Genomic DNA, 13,545 nt, shown 5'->3' on the forward strand with positions numbered 1-13,545 from the left:
CTCTACTGTCCGTTCAGCTCCACTGCCCCACCTGCCATCCACGCGGGCCCACGTGTGTGTTTTCTCTTGCACTTGAACAAAAACACTGTAGCAGCTGAAGCTATCTCTTCATCTTCTTCGTGGAGACCACTCTCTCCCTCCACACCCTCACATGGGCAGTCTCCATAGGCCCCTGTTCCTGATTGGCCCAACCCGCTCTCGATCTTCTTTTTTGACAATAACCCGCTCTCGATCTTATCCAGTTTTCGTGCCCAAAAAATTCTAATCCCAAGTGGGCAAGTGGCCTCGTCACACACAGTAATAATGTTGGTACGAAAAGATTAACTGAAAAATATCGAGGTAATATAGCGCAACATCTCCATCCAAGCCTGTACATGCATCAATGTTCGTTGTCATGGACCAAGTTGGATGATCCTTGGAAAATGGGTGATTTAGGAGAGCAACAGGTTATCAGAGGGGCAGAAGAAACGAATCTGCCACCATTAGTCAAACACGAGACAAGCGTTTACTATGGTGCTTGTGCTCATCCATAATACAGCGATAACACACGTCTTATGTAATACTTCCTCCGTTTCTAAATAAGTGTCTTGAGCTTAGTATAAATTTGTAACAAAGTTAAGACATTTATTTTGGGACGGAGGAAATATATACCGACAGAAAACATGGCTGACCACAAGAGATAAGATGCTGATGCATTGTTGGTGTTAAACCATTCACATCGCTTGCTTAACATCCGACGCCACGGTCTAGCCGCCGGAGTGATCGACAGAATAACATGGGGCCAATCAAGCATATGGTATGACGCTGGCTGGTAACGTAACAAAGAAGATTACACCGGTTACATTATATTAAACTCTCCCGTTCACAAATATATGATGTTCTTACTTTTTTGTGAAACAGATGTATATAGACGCGTTTTGGTTTGTTTGTTCCTCATTTCAGTTTGTACGTAGTCCATATTGATATACCCGAAACATCTTATATTTGTGAACCGAAGGAGTAGGAGAAAATAGTTTGTTTTTAGAGCATGCGCCTGGTTTAGAGAACTTTTATGGAGTACATATTGGACTTCCCATGGATACATCCGTTGCACTTGTTGGTGATTCTCTGTAAAATTTGGCACCTATTACACTTTGGATACCTTTTGTAGAATAAATAGCATTCACATGTAAAATTCTCATCAACTACACACTTTGAGTCGTCCTTGAGTAATTATAATTTTAACTATGGTGAATCAGTTTCTTGCAATTGTGTATACAACTTTCCGAGTTACATTTTGGATGTTCTTTACATGTAAGAAGTCTAGTTGTTCGTTCCATGATCTTGTGGCGTTGTCTAGAAAATTTTATAATTGAAGTTAGCACTCATTATACATGTGTCAAACCTTCACATTTATCCTCTTCTCCCTCTCCCAACTATGACTTGTTAATCTTGCAAATCTTGTAACCCCCACCTCCCAAGTGCTACCACCATCTTCCCACCCCTCTCAACACTATTATTCTTGGAAACAATGTTCTCACTAGAGATAACCTAGCCAAGAGGGTCTGGGAGGGAAATGTTAAATGCCCATTCTGTCACGAGGAGTGTGTTGATCGGTTATTCTTTGTTGCATGATTTCTATATATGTTTGGGATGTAGTGAGATGTGTGTCGGGTCACGATAAATATACTATCGGTCTCAAAGTTTTGTAATTGGGTATGTGATTTTATTGGTAGATCTAGGTGTGTAATGGTCTTTATGGAAGGTTATAAATGCACCCTCTTCTAGAATGTATCACTTTATCCTACTACCATTATGTCACAGATTTCTTATTGGTTAGCATATTTATCCGGGTTACATAATAAAAAAATTTAATACATATATCGCCAATGGGCAAGAAATCTGCATCATTTACTTTTGAGTTGTATCATACAAGATAGGGTTGGGGGCGTTGGTAAGGGTAATTGTTGGGTAAAAACAAGTGGGGGTTCGAGGAGATGTGAATAGATATTTTAACATCATGAAGTAAGACTTTCTATTTGTTTATACGATCAAGGAGAAGAGCCTACCTAGAGTACTTCTAACATCTCCAATATGTTTCCTTCTGATTATTTTTCTAAAATTGTACTAAGAACCATTTTGATGTTAGGACATGATGTATACCCACACTGGAGTTTACCGCGGACCTTGCGGATGCTTGATTTATCAAATTGGTGCAAATGAAACCAGAGGGGTTAATTATGCTCATTACATTCGATAAAGAGAGAAAAGCAAAAAACAATTTGGATGTTTTTTCTGGGATAAGAACACATGGATGGCGGATAGGAATATGAAGAGTTTTTCTTTACTTTCACTTTTGATAGTGGTAGGTATGTAAATGCATTTATGTTGGCGTAAAGCCCGCCCCGACGATGTTTCAACTTTTTTTGAGGCCAAAAATCCGACTTACTTTTTTTTTGAAATAAAACAATTTTGTGAGAAACGTTACAATTTCACTAATAGGCTCCTCAAACCAATCCGAAGTCGAAAAAAATCTAGCTAATCTAGCAAGTTCATGTGCTACTTTATTTGCCTCTCTATTACAATGTTCGAATTTAGTCATGATAAAGTCACAAGCATAGTGATAGCAGTCATCGAAGATTGCCGCCGCCGCTCCCGCTGAATGTCCTCCGTCCTGCATGGTCTCAATCACCTCAAGATTGTCAGAGTTGATGATTAGGCGATTACATCCCGCCCTTTGCGCTAAATTTAGGCCAAATTTGAGAGCTAAGGCCTCTGCCATGAGAACATCCGCGCAGTAGTCTATCTTTCCATTCCCTCCTACAATAAACCTACCTTTGTCGTCTCTCAATACTGCCCCCATCGTACCCTCCAACAAGTCATGGTCAAAAGAGGCGTCAACATTGAGTTTCACAAAGCCCCTAGAGGGACATTGCCAACCCCCCCTTTTTCATGCACGCCTTTGAAGATGATGCATTTACAAAATTATATGTAAGAGCTATGATCCCCATTGAGATCTGAGTCGCATTTTGAGTTAATTCCTTGTGCACTAATTTCCGTCTTTCCACCATAGATACCAAGCTGAGATTGCTATCATTTCTCGAACATTTTCGTACCCCATAATGCGCAGATCTTGATCTGGAAGGAGTAATAGGTACTCCAATGTTGCCTCTCCAGCACGATCAATCTCACAAGCTCTCTCAATAATCATATCCAACCCTAGCCTTTTCCAAACCTTCTTGGCTTTTCTACATAGGAAAAGAAAGTGCTTCGTATCTTCTACACCCTGAGAGCATGTAGGGCAAGAGGGCGAGACCTTCATGTGTCTATTAGTGAGTGTTGCCCGACATGGAAGAGTGCCATGTAGTGTCCGCCATAAAAAATTTTTGACTTTAGCCGGACAAGATAACTTCCATATCTGACACCATATAGGGTTAGGTGTGCTCCGTCCAATCCCGTTGGAATATTTTAGTTTGCTCCCATACTGATAGTTCCACTCCATGGAGTAAGCAGACCGTACCGAAAACATACCATTTTTGTATAACTCCAGGCAATAAAATCTGTCATATTATGTTGCGAAATTGGGATTGAAAGAATCCGTTGTGCGTCAATGGTCCACATAGTTTGTCTAATCAGATCCTCATCCCAATTATTGGAGACTGGGTCAATGAAATCTACGACTTTTGATAACAGATGCCCCCCTAGGGGTCACAATCTTCCTAGTGGCACAATTTGGGATCCATGCATCTTCCCAAATGTTAATGTTATGTCCATCCCCCACTCGCCAAATATAACCTCGCTTGAGAGTATTGATGCCAACCATAATACTTTGCCATGTGAAGGAAGCACCATGCTTTGGCTTGGAGTTCAGCAAATCACCATTAGGATAGTACTTGGCCCCTAGAATAGTCGCACACAAGGAGTCAGGATTATCAAGGAGACGCCATGCCTGTTTTGCAAGCAGAGCCAGGTTGAAACAGTGGATGTCACGGAATCCCATTCCTCCATGGTTTTTTGGTACACACATTTTTCACCAGGCCATCCAATGCATCCTCTTCTGGTTCTCCTCGTCTCCCCACCAGAAATGCGCCAACGCGTCTATGATTCCTTTACAATTTTTTTTAGGAATTTTGAAGACCGACATTGCATAGGTAGGTATGGCTTGGATCACCGCCTTTAATAGGATCTCCTTTCCCCCGGCAGATAGTAATTTTTCCTTCCAACCACTAATTCTCTTACCAATACGTTCAATCAGAAAACTAAAGCAGTCTGTTTTATCAACACCCACATTTGCTGGTAAGCCCAAATATTTATCAGTGAGAGCCTCCGTCATTATATTTAGCGTTATACACAATTGTTCTCTGATCTCTACCTTTGTATTAGGGCTGAAGAAATACTGAATTTTTCAACGCTTACCAGCTGTCCCGACGCCGCACAATATAAATCTAGTGCCGATTTCAGGTTTTCCGCATTATGTTGGTTGGCTTTCATTAAGATCAATGAGTCATCCGCAAAGAGAAGATTTGTGACTGGCGGGGCTGCTGGGGAACGTAGCAGAAATTCAAAATTTTCTACGCATCACCAAGAGCAATCTATGGAGTAATCTAGCAACGAGGGGAAGGGGAGTGCATCTACATACCCTTGTAGATCGCGATGCGGAAGCGTTGCAAGAACACGGATAAAGGAGTCGTACTCGTAGCGATTCAGATCGCGGTTGATTCCGATCTAAGCGCCGAACCACGGCGCCTCCGCATTCAACACACGTGCAGCCCGGTGACGTCTCCCACGCCTTGATCCAGCAAGGAGAGAGAGAGAGGTTGGGGAAGACTCCGTCCAGCAGCAGCACAACGGCATGGTAGTGATGGAGGAGCGTGGCACTCCAGCAGGGCTTCGCCAAGCACTGCGAGAGACGAGGAGGGAGAGGGGTAGGGCTGCGCCAAAGAGAGAGGAAGTCTCATATCTTTGGCAGCCCCAAAACCCCCACTATATATAGGGGAGAGGGAGGGGCTGCGCCCCCATCTAGGGTTTCCCCCCCAAGGGGTGCGGCCAGCCCTAGATCCATCTAGGGGGGCGGCCAAGGGGGGAGAGAGGGGGGCGCACCACTAGGTGGGCCTTAGGCCCATCTGAGCCTAGGGTTTCCCCTTTCCCCCCATTCCTGCGCCCTGGGCCCCTTGTGGGAGGCGCACCAGCCCACCTAGGGGCTGGTCCCTTCCCACACTTGACCCATGCAGCCCTCTGGGGCCAGTGGCCCCACCTGGTGGACCCCCGGGACCCTCCCGGTGGTCCCGGTACGTTACCGATAGCACCCGAAACTTTTCCGGTGACCAAAACAGGACTTCTCATATATAAATCTTTACCCCCGGACCATTCCGGAACTCCTCGTGACGTCCGGGATCTCATCCAGGACTCCGAACAACATTCGGTAACCACGTATATCTATTCCCTATAACCCTAGCATCATCGAACCTTAAGTGTGTAGACCCTACGGGTTCGGGAACCATGCAGACATGATCGAGACGTTCTCCGACCAATAACCAACAGCGGGATCTGGATACCCATGTTGGCTCCCACATGTTCCACGATGATCTCATCGGATGAACCACGATGTCGGGGATTCAATCAATCCCGTATACAATTCCCTTTTGTCTACTGGTATGTTACATGCCCGAGATTCGATCGTCGGTATCCCGATACCTTGTTCAATCTCGTTACCGGCAAGTCTCTTTACTCGTTCCGTAACACATCATCCCGTGATCAACTCCTTGGTCACGTTGTGCACATTATGATGATGTCCTACCGAGTGGGCCCAGAGATACCTCTCCGTTTACACGGAGTGACAAATCCCAGTCTCGATTCGTGCCAACCCAACAGACACTTTCGGAGATACCTGTAGTGCACCTTTATAGCCACCCAGTTACGTTGTGACGTTTGGTACACCCAAAGCATTCCTACGGTATCCGGGAGTTGCACAATCTCATGGTCTAAGGAAATGATACTTGACATTAGAAAAGCTCTTAGCAAACGAACTACACGATCTTGTGCTAGGCTTAGGATTGGGTCTTGTCCATCACATCATTCTCCTAATGATGTGATCCCGTTATCAACGACATCCAATGTCCATGGTCAGGAAACCGTAACCATCTATTGATCAACGAGCTAGTCAATTAGAGGCTTACTAGGGACATGGTGTTGTCTATGTATCCACACATGTATCCGAGTTTCCTATCAATACAATTCTAGCATGGATAATAAACGATTATCATGAACAAGGAAATATAATAATAACCAATTTATTATTGCCTCTAGGGCATATTTCCAACAGGGGCGTCTCTACAGACTTTAACTCCTGATATGTTTCCATTCTCCTCAGCATGCGCAAGCAAGGCATTCAATCCTTCTGTGCACAGCAAAAAAAGGTATGGTGATAGCGGGTCCCCTTGTCTCAACCCTCTCGTAGGCTTAAATCTCTCACTTTCCTCTTCATTGATCCTTACTTTGTATTCTACGGTTGAGACGCATTGTATAATCAAGTTAACCCACTCACGACGAGAACCCAATTTCAACATAATCCCCTTCAAAAAAGTCCATCAACTCTATCATAGGCTTTGTGCATATCAAGTTTTATAGCACACAAGCCCTCTCTACCCTCTCTTTTGTTCTTGATTGTGTGAAAACATTCGTAGGCCACTAAAAATCTGACTTACTTAGTTTAGAGAAGATGTTACATCATGACAAAAGAAATTGGAATAAATCTGACCAGCAAATAAACGTTGCCACACTCTAAAGTTCCATCAAAACATTTTGAAGATGCCATCTCTAGTTATCAATCTCATGTCGGTGCTCTTTCTTGCACCAGTAAAGAACTAATAAAATGTTATATTTGCATAAGCTTGACTAACCTTTAAAAAAATCATAGTTGCATGAGCCGCCCACAATAAGTGGCGAGGATTATAAAAAATTGATGATGTAAAACGCATTGTGACTGGGGACATACATGTCATAAGCTTTGCTATGCACCGCTTCATCACCCGATCGCCGAAGGAACTGAGATTTTAAAACTCAAGTAACATCGAAGGAGAAGGCCATGGCAAAAATGGAGTGGAACTAGAGAAACTAAGACACCACTAGCTTCTAGACATCAACCACGAATATCACACAAGGATGGAGGACCATTAATTCACAACACGACACCGACGGTTGGCCTATAGCCGCGAAGAACAATTCTAGCAGAGTCGCCATAATGCATATGGAACACACACACAATAATGTTCTGGAGGTTGTCGAGCTTGTGCACAAACACATAACTGCCATATACTGAGCCTACAAAAAAATCTCCATGTGGGACCCGTTTGTCATTCGCTATCAAGAACTATGTCTTCTCCATCTCACCAAATAACAATTGAAAAAACTTTGAACTTAATTTTAACAAGGATTTCAATAAAGATTCCTACAATGATTTCAACAACGAGACTACTACTAACTTATTGATGGCCTATTCCTTCGTTTGGAAGTGAACTCTCAAATGAAGCATGCTTCAAGTTCTTCCACTCCGGTGGTTTACGAACACATGGCGTCCTTGATACGCGAGAAGATCACGAGGGACATAACGGTAGCCTCCGTGAGCGTACCATCCCTCTCTACCAAGGCGATTGTCGTCATGCAGAAAAGGTAGTGATGGGCGGCTGGGAGGCGCTTCGGCCCAACGGCTGATTCAGCCTTGTGGGGTGTGTCCTTCTCGACCCACTCAGACCATTTCCACATCCTCTCCTAAAACTTTCTCTTGGCGCGGTCTTCTTTAGTCTCGCCGGGAAAAGCTTCACGTGAAAGGCTCAGTCAACGGGAGGATGAGGGAGGAGTGACGCCGGCAAAAGGAGGAGATGGGTGAGGAGTGGCACTGCTTAGCAAGAGTGGGCTGATTTATACCCGGAATGGCCGCACTCCAGCGGCAAACGTGGCCGGATTTGGCGTGTTTGTGTGAATTCCGTACTTTGCTGGACCTGTTTTTCGAATCTCGAATTCCAACCCGAAGGTTAATATTAGAATTCGGTACTTATTGAGACTTGCCAGAATTACTCTAATAGCAAAAATTTAATGAAAAAACAGAAGTACACACGCTTGGGAGATCCAAGATTACTCCCTCTCCCATCTGCTACACCGGCGTAGATGGAAACACAGGACGGCTGTTGCTTTGCGAAATATAAAGATGCTTCGAATTTTATATGAATGCGTTGCGAATGAAATGTATTTTTAAAACAAAAGGCTGGATCGTAGCAAGAATCAAACAAGCGAAGAAGCCACGACAGAGATCGGGCTGTCGTCGGTGCTGTCGTCGGTGCGCGGTGAACTGCATTTCGACTGGCGCCAGTGCTCTGAATTTTCATCTCTTCAATATACAGCTTTCGATGTGTCCTCAGCTCCATTCACGCTGCGCCACGTGCCCTCTCAGCGCTCTATTTATGCCACCCTTCCACCGAGCCAGAGAGCCATCCATCTCCATTCCCAACCCCAATCCCAATCCCAGAGATAACGAAGATGAGGAACCAGAAGAGCCGTGTCCAGGAGTGCAAGGTCGAGCACATCGACCTCATCCCGGGGATGCCGGACGACGTCGCCGTCGACTGCCTGGCGCGCGTCCCGCACGCCTCCTTCCGCTCGATGCGGGGCGTCTGCCGCGGCTGGAACACCGCCGCCGCCGCGCCGGACTTCGCCCTGGCGCGCGCCGAGGCCGGCGCCAACGAGGACCTGGTGTACCTGCTGCAGTTCGGGAACCCGGCGGCCGCGGATGCGGACGGGGTCGCGCCGGAGAACGCCCAGGCGTACGGCGTGTCGGTGTACAACGTCACCACCGGGGAGTGGCGCCGCGAGGGCGCCGCGCCGCCCGTGCCGATGTTCGCGCAGTGCGCGGCCGTGGGGAGCCGCCTCGCCGTGCTGGGCGGGTGGGACCCCAAGACCTTCGAGCCCGTGGCGGACGTGCACGTGCTCGACGCGTCCACCGGCGTGTGGCGCCGCGGCGCGCCGATGCGGTCGGCGCGGTCCTTCTTTGCCTGCGCCGAGGCGGGCGGCAAGATCTACGTCGCGGGAGGCCACGACAAGCTCAAGAACGCGCTCAAGACGGCGGAGGCGTACGACGCCGGCGCCGACGCCTGGGACCCGCTCCCGGACATGTCGGAGGAGCGCGACGAGTGCGATGGCATGGCCACCGTCGCCGGCGACCGGTTCCTGGCCGTGAGCGGGTACCGCACGGGCCGCCAGGGCGGCTTCGAGCGCGACGCCGAGTGGTTCGACCCGGCGTCCCGCGAGTGGCGCCGCCTGGAGCGCGTGCGCGCGCCGCCGTCCGCGGCGCACGTGGTGGTGCGCGGCCGGGTGTGGTGCATCGAGGGCACGGCCGTGATGGAGTACCGCGGGGAGCGGCGCAGCTGGCGCGAGGTCGGGCCGTCCCCGCCGGGGCTCAAGGCCGGCACGGCGCGCGCGGTCGCCGTCGGCGGCGGCGAGCGCGTGGTGGTGACCGGCGCCATCGAGTCCGAGGGAGGGGGCACCGGGCACGCGCTGTGGGTGTTCGACGTCAAGTCCAAGAACTGGACCGTGGTGCGCCCGCCGCCGCAGTTCGCCGGCTTCGTCTTCTCCATTGGATCCGTGCGCGTGTGATGTCTCGGACCGCTCTCCTGTCCAAGGAGACTTCTTGCTAGCCATGTCATGTGTGCGAGAGACGAGCGGAAGGCAGATGCGAGTAGTCGACGGCATCGAAGGCGAAGGAGTAGTGTAGTTAGCTCAGCTGTGTTCATCTGCCTCTGTTGCAGAACTGAATTCCTGCTCGTATGGTTGGACTGATGGATCAGGGGTGTAGTAATCCTTGTTTTTCGAATCTATAGAGGTTGGATTACCTGATTGTTCTTGGCAAACAACATTTATCCGCCTTCTTCAGTCAAAAATACGTCGGGAACAGGTAAAAACAGGCAAACTTTCTGGGTTCGTGGAGACATCTCATGAGACTGAGAGTAACAACCAAATGTGCGATATAAAGCGAAACACGGAGACATAAAGCGAAACGAAGGGTTTAGCACGGATTCATGAGAGTCAGTTTGCCTTGCTCGACTCTGTTCTTAGCATTTCACAATGCAGTCAAGTGTAACTTGAAGTACACGCAGTGGGCGCCCCTCACCGTGGATCCTCCTAGTAAATCCTCCGTGGCTTTGTTTCTCCCTGTGGACGATCTTTAACGGTGTCCGGTTGGTTTAAGGCCAACTCCACCACGCGACCCCATCCTTTCTGGCCCCGTCCATTTAGGGTAAAAGGGACAAACCTAGAGCTTCAAAGGAAGAAGCTTGAAATGGAGGATGCGGCCAAGAGGAGGAAGATCGACATGGAAGAGGCATCCTGGCAAAGGCAGCTCGACATCGAGGCCGCCAATGTCTCGGCCAGGCAGTGGCAGCTCGACATCGAGGCCACCAATGCCGCAACTAAAGCAAAGGAGGTGGCCCTTGCGATCATGAGCGTGCACTTGATCAAGATGAGCGAGAAGACAAGGAGTTGATTCGAGGCCAGGCAGAAGGAGATGTTCGACGCTGACGGCCTGAACTAGGTCGTCCGATCGGCCGTGGCCGTTCTTTTTGGAGGCTGGCATGGGTGCCGCCCGCCCGCTGGGCCGCTGGCTGTGTGCCGGCGAGAAACACATTCATTTTGGAGGCTGGTTCTGTTGCCGGCAAACAAAACTATTCATTTTGGAGGCTGGTTGTGTTGCCGGCGAGGACGTGTAGGCCGCTGGCTCTGTTGCCGGCGTGACTAGGGCCGCTGGTATTTGAAACGTTGTTCTCTTTTTAATATGGAGGCGGACAAGATGGGGCCAAAGGATGCGGCCGCGCGCTGGGCGCACGGCCACCGCATCCCAGGACACGCCCGGACACGACCCCATCGCCCTACCCAAAGGGACAAAATCCGGCCAAACCGGACGTCCGTTTGGGGTCGCGCGGTGGAGTTGGCCTAATGGAACGTCAAGCGCAGCTACAAAAAGAGGGCAAAGACGATGTGAAAAACCTAGCCGCCTCCCTTTCTCACCGTTGTCCGAGGGAGGTTCAATTCAGGGGTGGCTTGCTGGTAACTCTTGGAGGGGTTGCCTCGGTCGGAGAAGACAAGGGCTGAAGTCCTGAAGAGCATCTACAACCGGATGCCCTATCTGTCTCATACGTCCGGACAGGCCGTCCGAGCACTGACCGGTCACAAAATAGCGACCCAACCGAAACTCTCAAATGCCTGGACTGACCGGGACCACCCATATCCGTCCCAAATGTAGGGCAGACATGAGGCGGTCCGAGCATGCCCGGGCTCACCCGCCACATTAGCCTGGCCCACCGCTGGTCCACCCCGACCCACAAAAACCCCGTCCGGCAAAAACCCTAGCTCACTCCGCTCCGCTCCACTCCCCTCCCCTTCCTGACGGTCCCATTTCCCCAATCTGCCAAATCCCTAGTGCCAGCGAGCAAGACCAGTAGTCACTCCGATGGCAGCTCCGGAGACAAGGAGGAGCTGGCACTTCGTATCGCGCTCAAGCGCTCGCGGGTCGATACGAGCGGCATCTCTGGGTCCGGTGCGACGCCCCCTGTCGCGCCAGTGCTGATGCCAGCTCTGGTCCTTCCCGCCCTGCGCACGGATCTGCAAGGCTTGCCAGATTTGCTCCTCCCGCCCGACGGCCTCCTCAACCTCCGGTCGCTGCTCCGCACGGGCAGCGCTGGGTTCTAGTGTTCGCTTAGCCGACGCCGCGGATGCGGACTCCGGAGTCGAAGGCACGAGCTGCCCGCCGTGAGAGGCAGAGGGCTAGGAAGACGATGGGTGGGTCCGACGGGTCTGCGCAGTCTGCGCAGGAGCGCTTGGTTCTAGTGCCCGCTCAGCTGACGCCGCGGATGCACACTCCGGAGTTGGAGGCATGAGTTTCCCGCACGAGAGGCAGAGGGCTAGGGAGATGGCGGGCGGGTCCGACGGGTCTGCGCAGTCCGCCCGCTGCCGTCGGGTGCCCGACGAGGAGGACTGACTCTTCGAGTGGGTGTGCCGCCGGTCACTGAATGAGGCGAAGACGAAAGCCTGACGGCTACGGAGGCTCAACGCCAAGCAGCTTCGGCTCGGCATTGAGCAATCCGAGCAGGAGGCGGTGGAGACAGCGAGGATGGCCAAGCTCAAGCGCCAGCAAGACCGCGTCGTCCGGCGCTTGCAAGGCTTCATCGTCATCTCCGATTCCTCCTTCTCCGACGGGTCCGACGGCTCCGACATGGACCCACGTCCATCGGCGGCGCTGGGTGTCTTCCTGGGTATTCTCTAGAATACCCAAGATTTATGCCCAAAAAAATCAATATACATGTTAATACTAGCCCAGCCGGCCAGCCCAAACTGAGCGTCACGCAGGGAACCAGACCAGCGTCTGGTGGTACACGCCGGTCCGCGGGCGAGGAGCCGAGGAACCTATCGACCAGTTCCCATCTCCAGCGCAGTCTCCCTCCCCTCCACCGATTCCAAACCTAGCGCTAGCGGCCGGTGGCGGGCGACGCGTGGGCGGCGGCCGGCGGCGAATCTAGGCCCGGCCGGCCCTCTCCTTCCCTCCCCTCGGCAGTACGGCCCCTCCGGCCTCGGCCTCCGGGCTCCGGCAACCCGGCTCCGCCCTCCCCGAACAGCACAAGAGTTTCCTCCGCCTCCGAGATCCGGCCGGCCTCCAGTGCTCCCTCGACGGCTCCACGCGGACCACGCCTCCACTGCTGACCGTCCTGCTCCTCCAGCATAGCTCCAGTGCTCCACCAAGGTACTTGGCTTTTTGCCCTCTGTTTTTCTTAAGAAATCTGAAGATTTGTTTGTGAACTGAAATGAACTAAATGGACATTGGAGTTTGAAGAAGAAGGATGTTTATGTGATGGATTTGATGCCACATTGCCACTGCCACCGATTTCTACTTTGTTTATGTGATTGTGATGTAGATGAAGAAGAAATATGTTAGCTTGTTTGAATTGTGCGACAAATCTTCAAAGGCAAGGAAAATAAGTTCTACATCCACACCAACTGCTATTTCCGTTGAGGTTGAGAGCAACCTACAGCTAGCACTAGTGCATACACATGACGAAGCTCCGCAACCGGAGAGGGAGAGAGGCTCCCCGTCCCCAATTGTAGAAGATGATGAAGCGGTTGATGAAGATGATGAACCAAGTCCCCAATTCGAAGCAGATTTGGCGGCTCTGGAACGTGATCCTGGCAAGCGACTTCCCATATCTTCATATCATGTCAATGACCAGGATGTAGTTAGAAGGAGATACAGTGACTTGGGAGCTTGTGAACCAAAGGGTCACAAATTTGAGATCAGAGATTTTAGTGGACATCCCTGTCGCTTTTGTCCTTCTTGGTTTAAGGATCACAAGTGGCTTGAGTATAGTGTGGACAAAGAGGTCATGTTCTGCTTTGTTTGCTATTTGTTCAAGGATAAAACAAAAAGCCCTGGTGGAGATCCATTTGTTAAGGGTGGGTTTAGAAACTGGAACATGAAAGCAAGATTGACAAGGCATGTTGGTGATGTAAGTAGTGCTCACACTGTAGCTC

At 50.3% G+C, this 13,545-nt stretch overlaps 1 protein-coding gene across 1 annotated transcript; it reads left to right on the forward strand.

Moving 5' to 3' along the window:
• Window positions 1–8,448: 8,448 nt before the first annotated feature.
• On the forward strand, window positions 8,449–9,864 carry LOC123096198 (F-box/kelch-repeat protein At2g44130). The gene has a single exon (XM_044517843.1). The coding sequence runs from the start codon at window positions 8,512–8,514 to the stop codon at window positions 9,622–9,624; it is 1,113 nt and encodes a 370-aa protein (XP_044373778.1). The 5' UTR covers window positions 8,449–8,511; the 3' UTR covers window positions 9,625–9,864.
• The last annotated feature ends 3,681 nt before the right edge of the window (window positions 9,865–13,545 follow it).

The sequence above is a fragment of the Triticum aestivum genome, chromosome 4D, assembly GCF_018294505.1.
Source record: "Triticum aestivum cultivar Chinese Spring chromosome 4D, IWGSC CS RefSeq v2.1, whole genome shotgun sequence".
NCBI classification, from domain to species: domain Eukaryota; kingdom Viridiplantae; phylum Streptophyta; class Magnoliopsida; order Poales; family Poaceae; genus Triticum; species Triticum aestivum.